General features: G+C 45.8%; 1 protein-coding gene across 1 annotated transcript; it reads left to right on the top strand.

The window, feature by feature from the left end:
- On the top strand, positions 1 to 24,234 carry LOC102524207 (mucin-13; the record flags this gene model as incomplete). Its single annotated transcript, XM_032481579.1, is given in 12 exon segments — positions 1 to 199; positions 4,707 to 4,829; positions 6,021 to 6,127; positions 9,504 to 9,559; positions 12,574 to 12,740; positions 16,304 to 16,429; positions 16,759 to 16,862; positions 16,864 to 16,889; positions 17,777 to 17,814; positions 19,396 to 19,480; positions 21,492 to 21,696; positions 23,251 to 24,234. Coding segments are annotated over 11 exon segments (1,209 nt in total), but the record flags the coding sequence as incomplete, so codon positions are not given.

Genomic DNA, 24,234 nt, shown 5'->3' with positions numbered 1-24,234 from the left:
GCGGGCACCACGGCATCGAGCCCTCCTCCTCCCACCACGGGGGCTGCGGGCACCACGGCATCGAGCCCTCCTCCTCCCTCCACGGGGGCTGCGGGCACCACGGCATCGAGCCCTCCTCCCTCCACGGGGGCTGCGGGCTCCACGGCATCGAGCCCTCCTCCTCCCACCACGGGGGCTGCGGGCACCACTGTCACGAAAGGTAATTTCATAGGGACTGTTCCTTCAGTGACTTGGGGCAGCAGCACTTCATCAGAGACCAACAGCCCAAACCCTGGTCCCACAGGTTAAGAGCAATTCCAGGAAAGACTCCTCAGTGAGGAGTCACAGCACTGTGATGGATGGTAGGTAAGTGTGTTCTCATGTAGTAGGGAAGTGCTTGTGAAGTGACTCAAGGTTTCCTTGGATACGAAACTCTAGAGTTAAAAAGTCTGCAGTCACAAAGACTAAGAGCGATGGCAGAGATGCTACAAGGTTGCCTGTAGGTCTATTCTGTTTTCCTTTCCTCCAGCAATTTGCCAGATGGGGAATATTTTTATGAACTTGGACTTCAGAAAAGCTGCTTTTCCAGCTTCTGTCTTCCTAGGAGATTTTTGGAAATAGTTTCAGCTTCTCTGAGAAGGTCAGGTCCTAATAAGCACTGACTCTCCAGCCCCACTGGTCTAGATCCCTGGTCTCCTGAAGGAAGGAGTCAGTGCTACCCCGGTTCCTGACCAAGTGCTATTGAGAAATATGACATTGCAAAAGTAGCTGATCGCAATTTGGAATTTGAGGGATAAAAAGCCAAACCACAGCAGTGCTCAGTCCTCGTCCTAGACGTGAGCAGAGCCATGGTCCAGAGGATGGGTGTTTGGGGGTACTAAGAGAGGACAATTGACCTCAAGCCAAAGTTACTGAAACAGAAACCACTTGCCTCATTTCCCAAAACTTGGTCTAGAGCAAGGGTCAGCAAGTTTTATCAGTGAAGGCAAACTAGTAAATATTTTAGGTTTTGTGGGCCACAATGAGGTCTCTGTTACAGCCACTAAGCTCTACCATTTTAATATCAAAGCAGCTGTAGACAATATATAAATGAACGTGCCTGACTGTGTACCAATAAAACTTTAGAAGAAAAACAGAAGACTGGCCACTATTGGCTCCTGAGTGAGAGTTTGCCAGCCCCTGGTCTAAAAGAATCCTCAAACCTTTGCGTAAAGGGTCTAGATAAACTGTTATTCTCAGAAAGGGAAACTGAGGCCCAGTGAGGGCGGCAAGTTGCCCAAAGTCAAAAAACAATTGATGTCTCCCTACGCTTACTTCTTTGGCTTCCCTAATGTTCTTGGATAGATCTAAGATATGGATGATTAAGCAAATGGAGGCAGAGCATGTGTCACAACCGGATTCCCAGTCTTCTTTCATGACAGGAGGAGCCACTCTGAAGGCAGCTACACAAATCCCGTGATCAGGAAAAGCAGCTTTTCTACGCCATTTATGCCCCCACCCCCCCGAGTAAGGCAATCTGTGTTCTGGCCCTACACTCACTATTGTGGGGTGCAGGGCGAATCATTTCTCTCTTGGCCTCTACTTGCTCATCTGTAATCAGGTGTGATTGAACTAAATAGCCTCCCAAATCCCTTTCACACTGTAACATCATGTGACTTTATTCCCAGACACAGAAGAGCTAACAAGTCTGTCCTTTATTGCCAGGAAGAAAGCATGCAGGGAGTTGTCTGTCCAGTGTGTCCAGAAGGGTGCTGCACTCAGTTTCTTCCCTAGGATTTTCCAAATTATCCTTGCAGCGTAGCTGAGGCTTATTTAAAAAGCTATTTACTTTCCTTAGAATATTGATTTACACCTGGTTGGAGGGGAGAGCCTTACATTGTTTATGAGACACTGCATTATGCCTCCTGTGTTGCATAGAGCCTGATTTTTCTTCACTCTTAAAAAAATTCTTTTTAGATAGACTTTACTTTTTAGAGCAGTTTTAGACTCACAGCTGAATTGAGAGGAAGGTACAGAGATTTCCTGTATTCCTTGCTCCTATGCCTGCATAGCCTCCCTCATTATTAACATCCCTCACCAGAGGGTACAGTTGTGACAACTGATGAATCTGCACTGACAAATCATAGTTGCCCCAAGTCCAGTTCACATGAGGGTTTACTGCTGGTGTTGTATATTCTATAGGTTTGGATGAATGTAGAAGATGTGTATCCATCATTATGGTTTCATAAAGGCTATGTTCATAAAGACTTTCCTAACAATCCCCTGTGCTCTGCCTATTCACCGCTCCCTTCCAGCTAACCCCTGGCAATCACTGGCCTTTTTTACTGTTGCCATAGTTTTTCCTTTTTCAGAGTGTCATGTAGTTGGATTCACACAGTATGTGGCCTTTTCAGATTGGCTTCTTTCACTGAATAATATGCATTTAACATTTCGCTATGTCTTTTCGAGACTGAACACTGAATAATTTTCCATTGTGTGGCTGTACCACAGTTTGTTTATCCACTCACCTACTAATGGACATCTTGGTTGCTTCCAAGTTGTGGTGATTTTGAATAAAACTGCTATCAGTGTACAGGTTTATGAGCGGATGTGAGTTGTGGTAAATACAAAGTTAATATTTAGTATTTACCTTGGGTGAGTACTAAGGTCGGCACTTGCTGGGTCACATGGTAAGAGTACATCTAGTTTGGTAAGAAACTGCCAACCTATCTTCCAAAGTGGCTGTACCATTTAACATTCCTGCCAATATAAGAGTTCCTCACCAGCACTATTTTATTTTTCATTTTAAAATAAAACTACATTAGGTCCAGAGTTATGGGAAAAGAAGCTTAAATTTAATTAAAGTAAAAGAATAAAAGTATATGCAGTAAAAATTAAATCTCCTTCCCATCTTAAACCCCTAGGATACAGGACCCCAGTTTCTTTCCCCAGAGGCAGCTTCTGTGGCCAGCTGCTTGTGTTTGGGCAAATACAAACATATACACTTGTATGTTTGTATGTAGTCCCCTCCTTTATCATAAAACAAAGCATGTTATTTCTAGATACATGCCCAGGAGTGGAATTGCTGAATCATATAGTTGTTCTGTTTTTAGTTTTACCATATGATCCAGCAATTCCCCTCCTGGGTATATAGCTGGAAAAAACAAAAACACTTATTCAAAAAGATGCAAGGACCCCAATATTCATAGCTGCATTATTTACAACAGCCAAGACATGGAAGCAACCCAAGTGCCCATCAACAGCTGATTGGATAAAGATGTGAGAGAGAGATATATACACACACATACACACATATATATATTTATAAAATGCATGATATAGATACATTATGTATTATACATATACATTATATATTTTATATATATACACATACACAATGGAATATTACTCAGCCATAAAAAGAATGAAATTCTGCCATTTGCAGCAATGTCGATGGACTTGGAGGGCATTATATTAAGTGAAATAAGTCAGACACAGAAAGACAACTGCTGTATGATATCACTTATATGTGGAATCTAAAAAATAATGCAAATGATGCATATACAAAACAAAAACAAACTCACAGATATAGAAAACAAACTTGTGGTTAACAAAAGGGAGACGGACAAATTAGGGGTATGGGATTATCAGATGCAAACTACTATCTATAAAATAGATAAGCAACTAGGATATATGATATAGCATAGGGAATTATAGCCATTATCTTATAATAACTTATAATGTAGTATAATCTACAAAAATCCTGAATCACTGTAGTGTACATTTGAAATTATAATATTGTAAATCAACTGTACTTCAATAAGAAAAGAGACCATGTTGTACACATTGTAGCTTATACACAGCTTTTTCTTAAGAGCAGTGATTTTCACCTATAGGATCATGTGAATCTTAAGACAGCTCTGAAGGTTGTCAGTCACATGATCTATTCTGAAATCAAAGCTCAGAATCATTTCAGTGGACAGAGATGAAGAAAGTGGCTAGCCAAGACCACCGTTTGGCCAGTGACCTATCTTCCCTTCTCGGGTCCCATCAGTTCTACAGAGATAGGAAGGATGCTGCACCTGGCCTTGTCTTGGAGTCCTGGCCAGTGGTGCAGAGACCACTGTAACATTCTTCTCACCATTTATTCAGGTCATCCACTCCGAAAGCGAGAGGGTGGAGTGTCCCCGCATTGCTTGCTCTTGGAATGTTCACTGAGTTAATCCACATTGTTCCCTTACTATCCCTTTCCTTTCTTCCTGGGTCTATATGCCATGATGCTAACCAGAATAGAATAGCTTCTTTTTGGAGCGTCCTGCCTGGTCTTCCCTGTAATTGAGCTATTCACATCTTCCTGAAAAATATGATGCTTTCTCTAAAATGGTTGTGGGAGCCCTACCTAGTGTTGGAGGACCAGACGTCAAGGTTCTGGAGGATCCTTGAGGTCCAACATATTTCCGTACTCCTTGCAGTTAGAAGACTGCTATCCCTCTCTGAGCAGACTCTTACCCACCAAACTCTGACCTTTACTGTTGACAAGCGCTTGGCTCCAGAATTTTAGCAACAGACTTCCTAGAGACGTAAGAAAATATGTATTTGTTTCTAGCTGTTCTAAGAGGGTACCATGGAATAACACAGCTAACGAACAGAAAGTGCCTGGGAGGGAGGCATGAAGGTTTAAAAGTATGTTTCTGGGTGTTATTTGTTGTCAATCTATGGATTTTTAATCTCTTTCTACTCCATTGCAGGTCCCACCAACCCTTGCCAAGAGGATTCCTGTAAGGGTGGTTCTTCGTGTGTGAGTCTGAATGATACATTTTTCTGCCTGTGTCCAGAAGGGCAATACTATAACTCTTCCACATGCAGTAAAGGTGAGTGACAAGGGATGAACCATGTAGACCTGCACCTCAGACCTAAATGGAATAGAAAACTTAAGATGATGGTGAAAAGAGCCTCCAGAATTCTAAAGGTAGAGGCAAATTTGGAGGCCACAAAGCCCCACCAAGTAGAGAAGAGGCACCTGTCTTTATCTCACTGGGACCTAGTGGGAGAGGAAATGGACCGAGTCAGACCTGGGAGCTAGTCCTGAAGGTACAGGAGTGCATGTGTCCCTTCACCTCACCAGTTCAAGGAAAGGTGCCATGGGGTCAAAATGAGAATGAGAGGTGCTGAAGTCCCTGACAAAGTACAAAGGCTGCATAAACACAGGGTGGTGCTGCTCCGTGGCTCCTCTGATACAGAATAAGGCCGTATGCCTAAAACCACTCAGCCAGACAAGCCGGTCTACTTCAGCTCTGACCTTGGTCCTGTTCTGTGTTGTCATAGGATTTGCTTCTTCCAAACACCAAACCCTATTTTTGGAGACTTAAGAGCTTCTCAGCTCTGGAAACGGACTTTAGGAGCAAATCAGCACTACACTTTTTTGGTTAGACCAGCTGACTGCTAATGAAAGTCCAAAGCTGTTTACTGATTTATAAATGTGGATCTGTTTTCTGAATGAGAAATACCCTTCCTTCCCAGAGCAGACCAACTCTATAGGACATGAATGAACTGTACTGGCCACAGGGATTAGAGATATACCAAAACGCAGAAGGATGTCCTATCTTAAGCACTAATAATCTCATTTCTGAGGGTGCACTCTAAGTAAATGACCTCCAAAATAGAAAGCTCTGTGTATGAAGACGTTCACTGCAAGCTTTTTTTCCCTTTTAAATAATTAAAAGCACTAAAAAAAATCAATGGAGGGAACATGTATTTCATAGAATACTATATAGCATTTAGAATGATAGTTACAAAGCCTAAGTAATAATCTTGGAAAAATGTTTATTATGTAATAATAAGTAAAGAAGACTCATGATATATATTGGAGCTATAACGATGTAAACCAGGCACAGAAAAAAAACAGAGCTGGGAGAAATAGGGGGTAATGTTTTTCGTATTCCCATACTTCCAGTAGTATCTTCATAAGTTTAGAATTTTTTTACAATAATCTATGTTTTAAACAAAATGGAAATGGCCCTTTTTACATTAAGTATCACAGAAATATTCTGCTTGAATTTCAGGAAAGATATTCCCTGGTACAATTACATTCAAAACATCAAATATAGAGGACTTGAAAGATGAAAATTCTGTGGCCTATCAAAAATTACATTTTGAAATTACTGAATTTGTAAGTATTTTCCAACTGTCTTTTCCATACAGATATTCTTTATTCTAACACTGACTATTCTCTCTCTAACTAGAGAATGACATTCAGGTGGTTCACATGGGTGTGGCTGTACCAGTGGTTCAAACAGAGAAATGCACCCTTATTGGCTGGTAAACAGTAACTGTCCCCAGTTCCCGGGTGTCACTGCTTCCTGGTTGCCCGGCTCCTCCTCTGGGGCCCTGGTCCCCGCACCCCTGTCCCTACACCTGGCGGCCATGCCATACTCATTCTTACAGAGGCTATTAAAATATTTTTAAATGGACAGATAAATGTAATGATGCTTTAAAATAAATTATTTTCATAGTCTTGAAGAGAAAAAAAATTAAAGATATTTTTCTTTTTACAATCAAATTTGCACATTTTCCTGTGCTTGTCTGGCTTTTTTAACATCTGGAAGAGGAACTCCATCTGACTTAACATCCGTTATTTCATTTTCCCATGTTCAAAAATGTCAAAATGAACAATAGCTTCGTTTCATTTTGATTACTGTGAGTAAGAATGTCAACATGGAGAGATGGAGATCTTCATTCTGGACCAACTGCTGTCAGATCTGGAAGGTCTTAGGGCCTCCAGCCAGTATTTCTCAAAGTTTGGTTTTGAAGAAGAAAATGTTAGCTTGTAAATACATCTTAGAATTCTAGTAAGATGTTAAAAATTAAAATCTTACTCTATGTCAATGTCTTTCAATTTGAAATTATATCATTACAAAAGAGTTTTGTTATTAGAATTTGTTAAACATGAAAAATTATTATCCAAATGATTTACAGATGGTACAGACAGAGTGAGTGCTTACAAGCAAACAGCCGGTGCCAGGCACTGTGAGCAATGCCCGGGTGCCCCGGGCTTGCCCTGCCCCTTTGCTGCACCACCTGTGCACCAGGGGCCAGCTGGACGGACTTAGCCTCTCACCCTGGGTCTACATTCCAAATCCCCGCTTGCATGATACGTGCTACATTGAGGACAGTAACACCAGTGTGTTCCTGCTTCCAGGGAACCCCTGATGGTCTTGTGTGGCTTTACCAATCTCTGGCCACTGTGGCCACTGCACTTCCCAACTTGCTCTGAGTACGAGTGTCCAAAACCCCCTCTGGCTACAGGCCTAGGCCCCGGGCTTCAGAGTCTAGTTCAGTGACTTGATCTCAGGCAGGTCTCAATGATCCTGGGGAAGCAGGAAGGGCTAGAGCACTCTTGTAATTTCTAAGAGGCTATCAATCTGAAAGGGAAGCACCAAAACTCCTTTGCAACAACTAGAGGTGGGGAAAGAGAGACATTTACTTTCTTCCAGGTCCACTTAGCAGACTCTATGGCCAGGGCAGTGCCAGCTCAGGCCCTGAGACGTCTCCCAGGGTCCTTTTTGTCCCCAGATAGATTCAAAGGGACAGTCTGCACAGGGTTTTGAAGTTTCCCTACTGCTGCTGTACCTGGCATTTTATGCATAATATTTCTAGTTCTCAAAATCGCCACATGGGGGAGACGGTGCTGTGGAACTGTTCTGCAGGTGAGGTGGGCTAGTCAAGGATCAGGAAGGCTGAGTAACTGGCCGAAGGTCGCCCAGCTGATGAGTGAGGACGGGGTGGGGGGATGTGAACCCAGACCTGCCTGACCACGGAGCTGCTTCTCCTTCCCTGCTGGCTCTGCTGTGCAGTGGAAGCCGGCAGGCCTGTTTGGATAACTCCTGCCCTCCTGCCCAGCCTTGCAGCCCTTCCGCTGAAGAGGTGCATATCCCCAAATCCTCAAAGGGTGGCCTGGAAGAGGGAAAAATGGAAACCCTTTTCCAATGGCAGATGCTAATTTTGCAATCTCTTCTTTGAGATTAAGGAAATTAAATGGGCAGTGGTCAGTAGGGGAGATGATGGAAACTTGGAGGTCATTCAGTGAACTTTTTTCAAGTAGATACCTGGGGCCCTGATGGTTTACAGAAATACCAGCCCTTCCTAATATTTAAAAGAATTGAAAAGGAATCTGACATATTCCAGATATAAGGCTGCCCAGAATAAGGAGAGCATCAAATTTATTTGGATTTGACTAGAATGAAAGAGAAATGTTCTAACATCTTTCTAAGTGACATTGGTTGCCAAGATCTTTTAAAATGTAGGGCCCCCGTGGGAGAAAAATAATAAAATTCTTGGATTCTAAAACAGTTGCACCAACCCAGTTCAACACTCATGTAATAAACATGGAGACTGGGGCCCAAAAAGGAGAAGACACGTCCAAGGTCATGACTTTCACATTTAATTCCCTCAGTCATCAGTCAGCTGGTGTGGGTATTTCCTGGGGGCTGCCTGGTGCTGGGCGCTGTGGGACGAGGATAGGGGTGAGCAGGCGGGAGGGGGGTTGTGTCCTAAGAAACAGAAAATGAATCTCATTTGTGTCATCAAAGAACTTACGTTCTAATTGGGACCCCCATCCCCTCACCCCTGCCAGAGTCCCAGCTTTACCTCTGGCCACGTCTGTATAAATTTCTAGAGTTGTCTCTGTTCCTGGGACACAACTCGAGCCTAGCAAGATCTACCTGTGCTGGAGCCCCTTCCAGCGCACAAAGCCACGATCCTTTACTCCCCCTCCTCGTCTACACCTGCGGCCTTGGGTGGTGGAAATTACTGCTATCTCACACTTCCCAGTCAGACAGCGAGGTTCAAAGAAAGCTGACAGGGGGAGAAAGGTGGCACTTGAGCCCGCTCCGCTCTGAGCCCCGCCACCTCTGAAGGCCGGCCCGGGCTGCCGCTCGCTCCGCGCCCTGGCCCCGCACCACCCGCTGAAGTGCTGGAAGGCTGCTCTCCTTTGTGCCGCTCGCTCTGCTTCTCTGCAGCCTGGAGGGAGTTTCTCTGAACGCCCAGGGTAGATCATACTCTCTGTGGTGCTCCCCTCACTCAAGTTCATGGTGTAGCCCCCATTGGCTCTCAGGCTGGTTCTGCCCACCTTGGTCATCTCCGTGTTCCTGGCCTGACGCCCTGGGAAGGCAGGCAATTATGTGTTCCTGGATAAATGATGAGTGTATGAAGTTTGCATACAGGTAAGTGTAACAGACTTGCAGAACTTCACCGTGGCTTTGATAAGACAAAACTGAAGTTAGTCAGCTGATTTTTAAGAGAGTGATCATTGATTAGACTGAGTGCTTTAGGTTTCCTGCTTTTTCCTGGGTAGCTCTGAATTATATCAGAATCTTACTATTTCAAAGCAAAACTTACTGAAAGGTGTTAGAGCGTATGTAAAGAATAAATAATTTGCTGTATTATTTGTATAAATGAGTTTAGAAATGGACTTATGCTAAAACATAGATACAGTATCACATTTCCCCCCTCTTTGTAGTTATTAAATCTGTTCTTTTCCTCCACAGTTTAAAAAGGCATTTAACAATTCTGATTACGGACAGACTGTAATTGTTAAAATAAGGTAAGTTTGCTGTGGACTGAAGGGGAACTTTGGAAGCAGGTGTGTGTATGCCTATCTTCCCATCTTCTCTGGCATTCCCCGTGAGGCACTGAGGCCCTAGGGTGGCGAGTCACATGTCAGGAAGAGCACTCACTGCAGAGGGACCAGCCTCTGATGTCATACTGAGCCATGCCTGGGTGCGCAGGGTGTAGCCTGGGGACAGCAAGATGCTGCCTGTGATTGGCGACACAGCAGTGTGCACACATGACATCACCAGTCATCAGTTTGTTTGGTTTGATCCCTTGGCTACAAACCATGTTCCTTCCAGGGGGCCAGGAGCAGAATGAGTGGCTCACGGCTGTCTCTTCCCTCATGGGGGGAATGAGCAGAGAGGAGTTCCCCAGGCACACACCTGGCCACTGAAGGGCCCGTCCTGAGCTCTTTCTTCAGGAAGAACAGGCATTCAGTGAGCATATGAATATTCAATGACCAGGGTTACGTGCTACTAAGGAACCCAAAGAGGCAGAGGAGCCTCAAAAAGTCAGTGATTCCATCTCGGCCTTCTCTGAAGCCTGCTGACACACAAGTGCAGCAGGCCGGGGAAAGGCAGCTCTAAGGTGAACGGAGTCATGCAGAAAAAGCAGCCCTAATGTATTTGTATTTTATGGTTTTACTACCTCATCTATCTTTATAAGCTTTGTCAAATCCATACTGGAAAAATGTACAATATATACATTCATATATATAAATTCAGAGAAGACCTCCTAAAGCTGGTGCGTTTTGATCTTGGCGGTGAACAAGGGTCCCATATGATTGGTGGCCAGGACAGCAGGCAGCCAATAGGAGGCCCAGGGCAAGCAGCAGGCAGGGAGCTGAGCCCCGATGTGGAGGCTCAAAGCTGGAGGTACAGCCACCAACTGTCAGGGCATTAGGTTTGGCTTAAGGGAAAACAAGGAGTTCGTGCATCGGGATGACTGGATAAAAACAGGATCAGTGCAGTGTGGTGGGGTCAGCTAAATCCACACTCGAATCCTGGCCTTGGCACCACTTGCTGTGTGACTAGGCAGGTGATTTAACCTCTCTAAATTTTTATTACTTCATCTGTACAACTGGGATAATCCAATCAACTTTTGAAACCCCGGGAGGAGCAAATGAGATACCCTTGGGAAGATTCCCTGTGCAAAGTGCCTGGAACAGAGTCAGTTTCAACACGTTAGTTCCCGTCTGTTTCCTGTCCAGAATAACAGACCCTGCAAGTGTGAGGGAGAGCTGGCCCCACAAGGTCATCTGGGGGTTCCCTGACACTCTGGCACTCCCGTCATTCCTAAGAAGTTACTGAAAGGGAGCCAGCGGTGTTTGGAGGCAACCCCTCACCTGTGAGCTCAGTGTCCTGGGGAGGAGTGACTCCCTTCAGCTCAGGGGCCCTGCCCGGCACGTGGACCTTGGTTTCACTTTCAAAGGCATTTCTTAGACTCCAGACCAGTGCCCTTGCCTCTGATTCCCCAAGATCTTTTTATTTCCTGCCTAAATGTTGGAATGAGAAGGATCCTCAGAGTTTCTCAAACACTCGAAGCTCTGTTTGGACAGAGGAGGACACTCAGGTTCAGGGAAGCTGGGACTGGTCTTGGGCCACAGAAGACGGTGTCCTGTCCATCCTGGGTCTCGATCCCTGGGTGCTTAACTGCAAGCCGCGCTGTAGTCCTGCATTCTGCACCTCTTGTCGCTTAAGTGCGCGGCTGCTCCAGTGTTTCCTGTAAATGTTCTGTGAGTGTGACGTCTTGCCTCCTGACTTGGGGTGTGTGCTAGTAGGTTCTCTGAATCAATGAATAATGGACGGCACTTCTTCCCTAGCCCCACTGCAGAGTTACACCGTGGATCTCTGGGCATCTTTCAACCGATAAAGAATTGCTTGTGTCAAGTACCCCTTTCTCACTGCCCTGTTCCTTCCACTCCCGCCTTCAAATCCTACTATGAGCAAATTACTGTAGGAAACTTTTAATTAGAATTGGAAGCCCATTTTTCGTTTTGGAATCCCTTTTTATGGGATGATTCCTAAAAAGCAGAATTTGGTTCATGTTCGGTTTTTCTTGATTGTTCTGCAGAACCCACATGGCGGTGAACATTTCCCAAGCAGGCTGGCTATGTTTTCAAGCTTCTGTGTTTATTCAGATGTCAAAAGAGAATACAGGAAAATAATTAGACAGGAAAAATAGATCCTGAGTCTTAAAAAAAAACACGGACACTAATCAGAGAGGGAAGCAGGTTTTAACAGTCGTTTCTCTCTCTCTCTCTCTCAGTGGTTGTGTGACTTGATTCCTTTTGGATAATGAAACAGAACTTGGCACAGCTGTTCTTAGGGCCCCAAATTGCAGCGCTGATTCGAGAGAGAGGCCCTTACGATGTCCTGGTCATAGGAGGACTTAGTGTCTGGGGATGTGATGTGGGGCTGTATGCTGATGCTTCCCCCAGCCCCACCCTCCTTGGGATCAGTTCTTCTCTGGGTCCTATGTGCCCAGGCCCAATCTGCATGCACTTTGAACTGCCTGCTGGCTTCCTGGGCCTTTTCTGGGAATGACCCAGACTCTGTGTGGTGGATTACTGCTCTCTCTGTGCGCAGGGAGGAACACACACCCATCTGTCTCTCTCAAAGCACAAGTCTGAGATTTTACAGGTTGTTAAGAAATGTACTCCTGATTTTCTGCAGAAAGTGACACTTTGCCTATTTCAGATGCAACTTCTACTTCTGGTTCACTCCGGGCTCCTAGATGCTAAACAAGTTTGTCCACAATGTTTTTACGTACCTTCCAGCAGGACCTTATTGTAGCCATAGATTTCCTCTGAATGCACATCGAATAGAGATCTCTGGGCTATGAACTGCCATCTTACTGCAACCCCAGGTCTCCCTATGTGGGCCTCAACTGTGGATTTAGAACAGTGGGTCGGGACTAGTGCTGGGAGATTTGAGAGTCTGGGAGGTCTGAAGACCTATTTGTTGAAGCTTAAGTTCAATTCATCAAGTAATGATTTCATTTCAGTCTTAGGACATCTGCAGCAAGATCTGAATTGCGTGCTGGTGACAAGGATGTTGACGTAGAAGTAGTAAACATCTTTAAGGAAACTACAGAACTAAATGAGACTACAGTATCTAATGCAATTACAAAAGCAATTGAAGACAATGCAGATGTCTTTACAGGATATACTGGTAAGTATCAAATAATTTTATTCCACATTTACCTGAAGACCTATCTAGGTTTTCATAAACTTTGCTATTATTTGTGTGAAGGGGGCCAGAAGAACTGGGTAATTGAATCCACAGACATCTGTCCTTTGACGTCCACAGACGAGTTTCCTTTGCACCGTCCTTTCTTCCTCCCTCCCTTTCCTCTCTCACGTGGCTTCTGCTCCTTCCTAACCGTCTCCTAAGTCAAAAAATGGACTAGTTTGTCCCTCTGCTTGGAAGGTAGTCTTGGACAAATAGCCTCTGGACATGGAAAGATGAAGAAGGAGAAAAAAGAGGGCTCTCTACCAAGTTAGAGCTTTCCAAATGCTCACAGAAAGTTTTACTTATACTGGCTCTCCTCTAGGCAGACACACAAGCCCACAGCAGAGCTGTGACTGTTCATTTCTGCTGTGTTACAAACACCCCAAACTTAGTGGCCTAAAACAACCACCATTTATTTATTACCGCACCGTGATTCTCTGGGTCAGAATGTGGGCTGAGCTCAGCTGGGCACTTCTGCTGACCTAGGTGGAGCTTGGCTGCTCTCTGCTGGGCTCACTTAGGCATCTGCCGTTAGCTGCTGGGTGGGCCTCCTGGGGACCAGTTGATCTCAGATGATTCAGCGGGACGGTTAGTCCCTGCTCCACGTGGTCTCTCATCCCCCAGCAGGTTAGTCCCAAAGAGTTTCAAGAGCAGCAAGAGGGCAAGTTTCAATACACAGGTGTTTCTCACTTTCTGCTTATGTTAGATTTACAACTGTCCTCAGTTCACATGACCAAACACAGTGTGCCCGGTGCTGCTAGGGGAGTAGATAGGAAGGCAGGAGTAAACTGGTACTATGACTGCAACCAGCACAGCCGTCCTCAGGAGGTCCTCCCCTCAGAGGGAGCTGTTAGGGCCGGCTGGCCTGCGGGAAGTTCTTTATAACTGGTTCTCCCTGTGGCAACCAAATCCAAAGGCTTCTGCTGAGGAACAATTTCTCTGACTTCTCTGTAGCCTCTGACACTGCTCCCTACCCGTCCTGAAGTCCTTTTCTCTCTGGGCCTCCCCCCACCTTCCCTTGACCCCTGCCCGCCTCCCTCATCTTCATTTTTGATCCTTCCAAGACTCCTCTTTTCGTCTCTTGAATGTTTGCTTTTTGATGTTTGGAACCTCCATGGCCTAGTTTGCAAAATTTATTTCTCTTTTTGAAAATATAAAGAAATCCTGGTCATTGATCGTTTTCCGGCACCTTCTCTCTCTCTCTCTCTTTTATCTTTTTTTCAAGATTCCACAAAGATTCTCACTGTTCTCTCAGGACCTGGAATATAAATGCTCTGGAATAAAATACTTAAACTTTTGTCAGGAATGATGGGGGCTGCTCTGCTCTGTGTTCTTTCCGGGGACTTCAGTTCCCTTAGCCATGTCCATTCAACTCTTTTCCATCCAAGTATTACTTCCTGGTGGAAGAGACACACACCCCTTCACTGATTTACCCATTTTTCATGTTTAACCCTTTGCTCTGTGTCATTGGACTCTTGCTGTTGTTTTGGGTTTTGCTTGTGGCAAACTTGAACTCATTTGGGACTCTAGACTGTGTCACATGTTTAATATTCCATCTTTGGTTCCAGGACCTTCTTTTCATATTTTGTTTCTGTCTCTCATCTGAGAGCTTCTGTGCGAACCATGCCAGTTTCTTAAGTTACAGACACTCTCCCACTGTATTTTTTTTCTACATCTATTGGGATCACTTGCAGCTGCACAATTACAATCACATTTTCAGAGCTTCTTACCTTCTCTTCTACTTTCATCTTCCAGAGTCTCATGCCGTGGACCTACACCTTGTCCTTTCTGAACATGTCAACATTTACTCTAAGTCACACTCCTCTTTCTGGCTGTCACGTGATCCTTGTCTTCCGGGAGACCCATCACTTCTGCCTGCCGATAAATTTCTCCTTGGGGTCAGAATTTGGCTGAGGGTAGCAATTCATGCAGTCAGAACCTCTCCCCCGGAAGGTGAAATTGTCAGCAGGGCAAGACAGAACCTTATCCTACGCTCTGCTTTGGGCTAGATGAGATCTCCAGCAAGTGCGAGGAAGTTGAGGGTTCCCATCAGCATGGGGACTGACCGCTCAGAGTGGGTACTAGATGAAAATAACCATTGTACCCTTCAGGACATAGTTGAGTACCCTTTGCCGTGCTCTCATTTGGTTCTACTTGGCTCTGAGCTCTGGCCAACTTGAAACCGTTCAGCCTCAGACTGAGAAATGCTCTTCTTTACCAGCTGCTCTCAGCATCTCCCCACTCTGAGACCAGTCACGTACTCTGAGATACATTAGCAAATACCACATGCTGCCAGCTCGAGGTGGCCACAGGAGCATGAACCGCCCAGCAAATGGACGTGAGAGTGCCAAACTTCTGGAGAAAAACAGCTTCTCATGCTCTCTTGCTCCTGCTGCAAAGACAGATTCTTCTGTGTCAAAAGCTATAGAATCTCTTTCTCTAAGCTTTTAATTGGAGGCATTTTGAAAGGGCAGGTGATGAAGGAAGGTCAGGTATGGATTTGGGGTGTTTAGAAGAGAGTGAGCACGTATCTGCTCTACCTGCTCCTATCCCCTCCCCATCATCCATCCTCACATTCCCCCATTTATCCCTAATGCCTTCCGCTCTGCTTCTAGACTAACGTACTTACCAGATTGCTTCCTCCTGCCATGCTTCTGGTCAAAATCGACCAATGATTTTCAGGCTTATATGATAAACATCAATGTCCTTAGCCTTGTGTTCAAACCCTGCTCTACCTGTGAATGAACAAAACAACGATTATTTGCTGAGTGGACACTTGCATTTCCATGATCTCATTCAATTCTCGCAACAATCACACGAAACAAGAATCATTAGCCTTAGTTCATAGATGGAGGGAACGTGGACCCACCACCAATGAAATAATTGAACAGGAAGCCCACAGCCAATCAACGGCAGAGCTGAGAAATCCTGACGTTCCCTCCTCACCTCTCTGCCTCTCTTCTGCCCACGTACAACTCCGTCACTCCCGGACAACAATCCTTCACTTCTTTTCATGCCTCACTTACTGCACTTCGACAGATTTTGTCTCTCCTTTGACTGTTCATATCTTCCCCATCTTTCAGCACTTGGCCCAGTACCCACCTCCTCCACAATGTGACCTTTAGCTACCCGAGCCCCTGAGTTCCCACTGTTCCTAAGGCTGCTGCTGGATGTGACAGTCATGTAACTCTACAAAGATGGGGCCTGAAACTTACACAGCTACTGTGTCCCCTGTGGAATCCAGCAAAGAGCCAGGTGCAAAAGAGGTCTTGAAATTGAACATAACTGTACTGCATTGGATTGAATTAATTTGAATTGAGTAATATAGGATATAGATATAGAAGAAATGATTAGGGGACTTGAATTTTAGAGTCTCAGGTCTTTATTTGTTAAATTCCAAACCTATTAAAAAGCAATTACCACAACAATTGAGTGAGTGCTTTACAAGTCACCTTATCCATACTGTCTTCCTAATTCATCTTTGAATTCTGTGTGCCTCTCAGAGCAAGACCGGTGTGACTACTATGGTTGTGAGAAGAAGAATGACCAGGACAACTGCTCCAGTGGTTTACTGTGTCAGTGCAAACAGGGGCTGGTGAGGCCCAACCCGCAGATCCCCATGTGTGTCGGTAAGGGCTCCCTTGGTTCTAAATGTCCCTCTCCTCTCTCCTTATACATTTTCAAAATACAGACTGTCCTGCTCAAGTTCCCATGTGCATTTCAGAGTCTAAGGAGTGGGAATGTTGGCTGTAGACCTACGGACCTGGGTGGGGCCTTGGCTGAGAGCCGGTGAGGAGAGCCTTGTGCAGCTTCACAGGGGGCACATTACGTGCAGACCACTGAGCACTTCCTTTTACCTAGAAAGAGCAATGTGAAAAACACTGTATTCTGTGACATGTCACTTTGGATAGGAGGAGGTTGTGTCTGAAAATTACCCAGAAATCACTCTGTTTTGCAGCCTTCGGTCCAACCTGCGATGACACCTGCAACGCAGAGAACAAGCGGCAATGTTTAGTGAGGAGCAGCACGAGCGCGGACTGCGTGTGCCTGCCGGGCTACCGCGGAGGACAGTCACGGGGCCTGTCAACCGTAAGAGAAGACACTGCTTTTTCATCTTGCCGTAGCTGAGGCTGAGCGAAAAGGATAGAGCTTGTAACAGATGTATGAGTTTAGGGTCAGGGATGTTGGCTCCTGCCAAAAGCTGGTAGGTACAGAGCATCACTGACCATGACTGTCATCATCACTATCGTCATCATAACCATCAGTCATTACCACCACCACCACCAACCACCCAACACCACCCCTCTCACTGCCACCACTATGACCACCACCACCAATATCACCATCACCACGACCACCATCACCACCACCATTACACCACCATCATCACCAGCATCACCACCATCATCACCATCACCATCACCATCACAATCACCGCTACACCACCATCATCACCATCATCACCACCATCACCACTACCACCATCATCACCATCAGCAGCAGCAGCAGCAGCTTTTGAACATCCTCTGTGTGCTAGGAACCACACTAGGTAATTCTTCTCACACAACAGCACTGTCCCCATTTTCAGGTGAGGAACCCAAAGCTCAAAGAATATAAATAACGTGCCCCACCTCACCGGGCAGCAAATATTCAGCAGGGCCAGGTAGGCCCACAGCCCGAGGGGGTCCTGCTATGCTCCGTGCCTCTCAGGCTCAGCCTCCCCTGAATTGCTGAATCCTCCTGGTGCTCACAGCATGAGCATTCATGGTAGCAAATGGAAGCATGTGGGATTGTGTGCCCCCCTCAACCTTCCAGGTTTAGCCAGGAAGATGGGGAGGGTAAGAAAGAAATGACGAAAAGAAGATGGAACAGGGAGGATAAAGAAAGAGATGCAAGGACCATACGGAGGTTGGGTGGGAGGTCTGGCCTGCTCCCACAAGGCTCTTTACCACGGTTTCCTGCTCCTTGTGTTTCAGGTGTGCATTTGGCTACAGCGGAGTCGGCTGTAAAGACAGTGAGTAGAAAAGTCTTGCTCTGTTATTCAATAACTGAGATACAAACCTTGACCACATTCAGAATCTGTCCAGTGCCCCAAGTCTCGGGCCTGTTTCTCAAAGACACAGAAAACCTGCCTGTGTTTGTCTTCTGGGTCAGGCCGTCCCATTCCCACCCTTATTAGTCTCGGGCAGGGCCTCTCTGCTGTGGGAAATCAGAGAAGTCAGTCCAGCACGTGGACTGCTGCTTCTGGACTTGCCCCAGGCCAAGAAGGGAGTCCCAGCCTTATGTTTCCTTCCTACAGTAGCTTAAATATGCCTTGTCTGCTGCTAGAAAGGATCCAAGGCCAGTGTTTTCCAAAAATGTGTGCTCATGGGAGAGCAGAACTAGAAAATAGATATTAAATATTCAAATCTTTTCTGTCTGAGAGTGATTTCCTAGTTTGCATGTGTTGTTGCAAATTCAGTTGCTTAGTTCTTTCCCACCAGTTGGGGTCAATACTAACTTTATATGTTAAATAATTTTATATTTGAAATTGTATGTAATGAATTAAAAGATCAGTGATGAATGAAATACCCCTGTCAGTCTCTCAGCCAGCCACAAAGTTAGTGATGAGAAATGCTTTCAATTCCTACTATCTTTTGCTGTGAGGCTGGGTTTGCTAAATCATTTCTCCTTTCTGGGGTTTCTGTGTCCACACCTATAAAATGAGAGTTTCGGACCAGATCATCTTTGAGGGTTTTTTTCCTAGACTTAATGGTTGATGGCCCCGTGAGTGAGGTTGGAGGTGATACGCAGGGCAGTCATGCAGAAGAATCCAAGTGGTTAGAGCAGCAGCGTCCAACAGAAACAGTACGTGAGCTGCAGAATTAATTTCAGATTTTAAAAGTGTTAAGTAAAATGTAAAAAGTAAAGAGAAATAGGTGAAAATGATTTTAATAATTTTATTTCACTTGATATTGAACACATTATCATTTCAACAGGTTATTAATCTAGGAATTATTAATGAGATGGATTACATTTTTTTCATACTGTGTGTTTGGAATCCGCTGCACATGTTACACTTAAAGGCCAGCCCAAGGCCACTTTTCAAGGACTCAGTAGTGCCAGACAGAGCAGATCTAGAGGAGGATGGGTGGTAATGAACCCCCAGGCTCTTCCCTCACCGGTTCCATCAGGCCATTTCCTGGATCCTCTGTTACTGGCACAGTTAACCCCCACCTGGTTCCCCTAGTTTATCAGCAAGGTCAGCGATGGGCAGGCACAGGCAGCAGAGGCACGGAGGTGTGTGGACCTCAGATGAGATCCCACCCACCACGAAGCCCAGGAGGGTCCTGTCACCATGGCCTCCTTTGTGTTTATGGTCTTGGTTTATCTGGCAAGGCTGTCTCTTCTGATTGAGTTCTGAAGACACAGATGGGGGTGGGTGGACAGAGGGTTAAAGGAGGTGGGCCACCCTCCATCCTGGCCCTGGAGGCATCAGAGACCACAGCCTGATTGTCCTCAGGGCCAGAACCCACTGGGAACGCATGCACCTGTGCAGTAGGCAGTGGAGGTGTGCTCGGGGGAGCCTCTCATACTCGGCTCTTTTCCCTTTCAGATATTTATCTGATCATCACCATTGTGGGCATCATTGCTGGCATCCTCATCCTCGGTTTGCTGATAGCATTGGTCATCTCAATGAGGTACAAAATGAAGTGTCCCTTTTCTGGGACACAGCGACACCGTCATTACACTCTGGTTTCCAAACTTCCAAACATGCCCAGACTTCCCTGGGCAAGAGCAGAAAAATACGGCGAGGCCTCTCTCACACCAATGACCTTTTTTTCTTACCTGAATTTTCTTCTGATTCTATAAGCTATACATGATCATTGAAGAAAAGAGAGAAATGTGTACAGGAGCAGAATAAACACTCACCCACAAAACCTGACACCCTGCAGCCACCAACATTTTGACATACATTCTTCCAGGTTGTTTCTACCTTTTAAAATGACATACATAATTTTGTATTCTTTGTGTTTTAAAATTTTTTTCCTGAGGTTTGTTTTTGCTTAATACTGTACTGTGACAGAGCAGCCGCTCTCTGATGGCACTGAGACTCGTTTGTTAGCATATTTGACTCCACTGATGTTGTCAGATCTAATTTTCATCAATCACTCCCCTGCCCGGGTCTTCGCACAAAAGCCAGACAACCTCAAGTGAGCCCCTGGGCTTTAGAAACATGATCTCCTCATGGCTGCTCCTCAGCGCGGTGTCTTAAGTGCTCTTCTTAAAATTTGAGTGGGGTCCATTCATTTCCAGAATGAGTAGAGAGCTCGAGTTCCCTCCATGAGCAGGGTGGAAAGCTGTTATCCAGTCCATTCTAAATGTGCCAAGTGAGGAGCCACTGTGGTAAAAAAAAAAACAAGCTGCTTTTTTAAAATGACATTATCTCGTATCATATTTTGGCAAAATAGGTACTTTTGCACTATAATAAGAGAGGACAAATAGAGTTTATGTTCCTAAAATATTTGTTTTTTCTTCTATTCCATTTTGATACTAACTCTTCCCCAGAGACTTGCTTAACAGGATGCCAAGCTGGGAACTGAGAATAACTCCTTTTGCAGGGAGAGGGCCAGGACCCAGGGTTCTGGAGCCAGGCTGTCTCTCTCGGGACTGGCTCCTGCCCTGCGGGGCCATGGGGGGACGCTCGCCCCTGGGACAGTCCTGGTTCTCGGTTCTCCCTCCTAGTGCAGAGCCTGGCTTGCTCTTAGCTCAGCCTCAGTCTCGTGACTCTTGGGAGCAAGCCAGGAGTTATCATTTCTTGTCCATCTCAAGGGAAGGAAACCTCTCCTCCACGAATCACCTTAGACAGGAGGGCTGTCACAGGGCAGGAGCTGTACTGTGGGCTGGGCTGGCCATCACGGTCACCAGGGGGCTGGGTCTTCCTTTACGACATTCCCAGTGTCTGAGGCTCACCCTGGGATGGCCCTGTGGCCATCATAGGTGCCTCTGGCCCCACGACCCACTCTGAAGGGCAGGACTGTGTCTGGGGGCCAGAAGAAAGAAGGTCATGAGCCAGGTTCACTGGGAGCAGATGCCTCCCTCACCTGAAAGTACTTCCACTTGTCTTTGACCCCTTGAGGTCCCTGAGGGCCTGCAGCAGAACCTGGGAAACTTCGGTTCCTCCTCCTGAGACCTTTATACCTGGGACTCACTTTATTCACTGAGGTGCTTCCGTGGATAGTGACTTTGCCTGAATGAAAGTTTAGTCACAAATCATCTTTTTTCTTTGACTGTTATTATCATTTCCATAAAGAATTCAAAGACACACTTAACAATACTAACATTATTAGCAAATAGTAAATGGGATCAGTAGAATGAGACAGTAATGCTGGACCAGGATCAACGTTCTGGTTTTGATGGTTTCCTGGAGCTTATGAGTGGACTGAGGGGATCTGCATGGAATGAAGTAATGAGACACTACGGGTGACGGACATCAGGTCTGCAGCTTGTTCTTAAATGGCTCAGAAATATTAACAATGGGGGAATATGGGTGATAGATGTATGGGAGCTTCGTGTAATACTCTTTTCGTAACTTACATGTACATATGAAATTATGTCAGAATTTTTAAACATTTTTTAAAAAGAATATTAACATTTGCTTCACAGAACTTGCTACCATTGTCATATTCTAATTCCTGTTACCAATTACAGTTCAAAGAGCAAAAAGAAGAATGTGGAAGAACAGAACCTGATTGAGAACGACTTTCACAGTCTGAGACTGTATGAGACTACTGGCTTTAGCAACCTAGGAGCAGATGGGAACGTCTTCCCTAAAGTCAGGGTGAACCTCCCAAAAGACGGTAGTGCTCGGAATCCCTATTCGAACTAGGGTTGTATACCCAACCCCGACTATTAGGTGAGCCTTGACGTGCTTTCTGTTTCCTTTGCTGAGTGAGATGCCCCAGGGACCTGGCTGTTGTATCATCACCAGCCCTGGCTGTCCTGTAGGCTTTTTTTTTTAATCCAAAGCTATTGTAAATAGCCACCACCTGGTCCCTAACACTGACCATCTATGTGACTTTAAACACATCGCTTAATTTCTCTGGCTGTCTATTTCCTCAGCTGTAAAAAGAGAAGCTTTAATTTAGATGCCTCTATGGTCTCTTTAAATCCGTTTCTACGGATATGACTCCAGTGGTTGTGATGACAGCTCCCAGACTGTTGGAGGAACTAGGACCTGGCTCAGGCCTGGGCAGCACTGCTGGATGTAAGCACGGTCCTGTTTACATGGACCCTTCCCATCCAGCCCACAGAAGGGCAAAGCTCCCCTCTCCTCCCCGCAGACCTCAAGGCAGCCAGATCAATTTCTGAGGCTAGTAATGCTTTATTTCCCTTGGGAGGGCTTGCGAGGAGACTAGCTTGTCCTCAGATGTGCATTGGATAAGCACAGCTGGCACTGCTTAGTGCGACCCAGTGAAATGCTGAGAGGAGAAAGCCTTCAGGGGACTCCTGCGGGGAAGAGGGACAGGACAGAAGGAAGGAGGGATGGCCCAGGAAGAGGAGGGAGCCAGAGAGGAGAGAAGAGAGGGGAGGAGAGAAAGGATTTGTTTTCAAAAGGAAGAGTGGGGAGAAAGGGAAGGAGGGAGAAGTGGGGTGAGGCATCCCCAGGAGAGTAGAAAATAGGCTGAGAGAGGAGACGACATGGGAGGTGGGGGAGGCGCTGGGGAGGGAGCACAGCACCGGACCCACCCCCCCCCCCCCCCCCCCGCCGAGGGCGATCACTTCTGCTGGCAGCCCTGGTGAGAGAGTCATCCTTTGAGGACCTTAATGCACTTTGAACATTCTGGGAAAACCTGACTTATTTTTATTATGAAATCCTATGGCTGATTTCACACATCAAGTTCCTTTTAATCATGGAAGTCCGGATGTCTCGTGTGTGCACCACGGGACGACTCCACAAAGTGCGCCACTTGGGGTCAGACACAGGTCTAGTCAGCAAGAGCCGGGGACGAACGTCCCATGGGCGCCCCTGTTGGTCCTACCTGAGGTGAACCTTAACTCTCGAATTCATTTCAAGCCTTTTCTCCACATCGCTGGAGCCCTTACCTCAAGTATAACCTCTGAAGAAAGCCCTTTGGTGGCTGAGTCGGTGTGGGATTTAAATCAGACACCTGGCTTCACAGCCTTGCCCTTCCTGCTACTAAGTCTGTGGTCTCGGGCTAGTTCCCTGACTTCTCTGGGTTTGTTTTCTCATCTGTGAAATGGACAAAAGGATGCCTCCCTCAAAGGATAAAGATCAAATAAGCTAATATGCATAAAGAACTCAGCACAATGATGGGTTCTAATTGGAACAGTAGTATTAAATAATGTTAATTAAAATTATAGTAATCCTTTATGAATCTAAATTGTCTCATACGTTTCTGTTGCAATACTTTTCTAAGAATTCCCCCCCACCTCTCTTTTTGTCTAGGATGGTAAAAGTTTGGGACCATTCATGGCCCTGAACCCAGCATATGAGCTTTTACTTCGAGTGTTTGGAAGACTGAAGGAGACGTGAGCAGCTGGGAAGCTCTGACGGTTGGGATTTCTCTTCCAACCAACACCTAGCCTCTCTGAATGGAAGTTGTGACAGTTTGCAGTGAATAAAGCTTGTTTGCTAAGTACCTGTGAAATTAAATGCACACAGATGGGACCAGCACTTGTTAAGATAGTTGATTTGCTCCAGTCAGTACAGGGGTTGGGGTTTCTTTTACACGGTGGAGCAACAGTAACCATTTCCAATCTAGACGGAAGTGCCCCAGATCGTTCACTCCTGGAAGAGTCTAGAAGAGTGTCACTTTGAGTTGACAGCCTGTGCATAAGTGACCTAATTCTGGGAGACTCTTACACATCAGCTGTGGAGGTCCCAGGGGATGGGAAGAGACACCATCCTTTAAGGTTCTTGGGTTCATTCTCGGGCAAGTGACTGTAAGGAAGCTGGACGGGGAGGCTGAGTCAGGGAGAAGATACCCAGGACCCACCTTCACCCTCAGAGTCCCCGCCTCGATGAGGGAATGGGCACTTCCTCTACTTCGTGTCCCACCCAAGACTCAGAACCTAGGAAAGGGTGTAAAGACAAAACTCCCAGCGCAAGAGGTTAAAGTCACTTCAAACTTGTAGGCCTTCTGTCCAGCTGATGGTGAGAGGCAGCTGTGCTCTGGATCCAGATGTTCAGCCTTGTGATGCAGATTCCAGAAGTACCTCACTGAAGCTCCAGCCTTCCCTGGGGACAGAGGCTTAACGGGGCCACCAACACACACACAGCCAAGAATGGTGGCAGTCACATCCAGTCATATCCAGTTTCTTTAATGTCAATTGTATCCTTGTTTATGTCTAGTCTCCTTGCAAGTCATTTTAATTTGCTTTTATTGTTAGTATTTGTTCTTGACTGTTAACAAATAAAGTATATTTAGTA

The sequence above is a fragment of the Camelus ferus genome, chromosome 1, assembly GCF_009834535.1.
Source record: "Camelus ferus isolate YT-003-E chromosome 1, BCGSAC_Cfer_1.0, whole genome shotgun sequence".
Taxonomy (NCBI): Eukaryota; Metazoa; Chordata; class Mammalia; order Artiodactyla; family Camelidae; genus Camelus; species Camelus ferus.
This window is presented reverse-complemented; position numbering and strand designations above follow the sequence as displayed.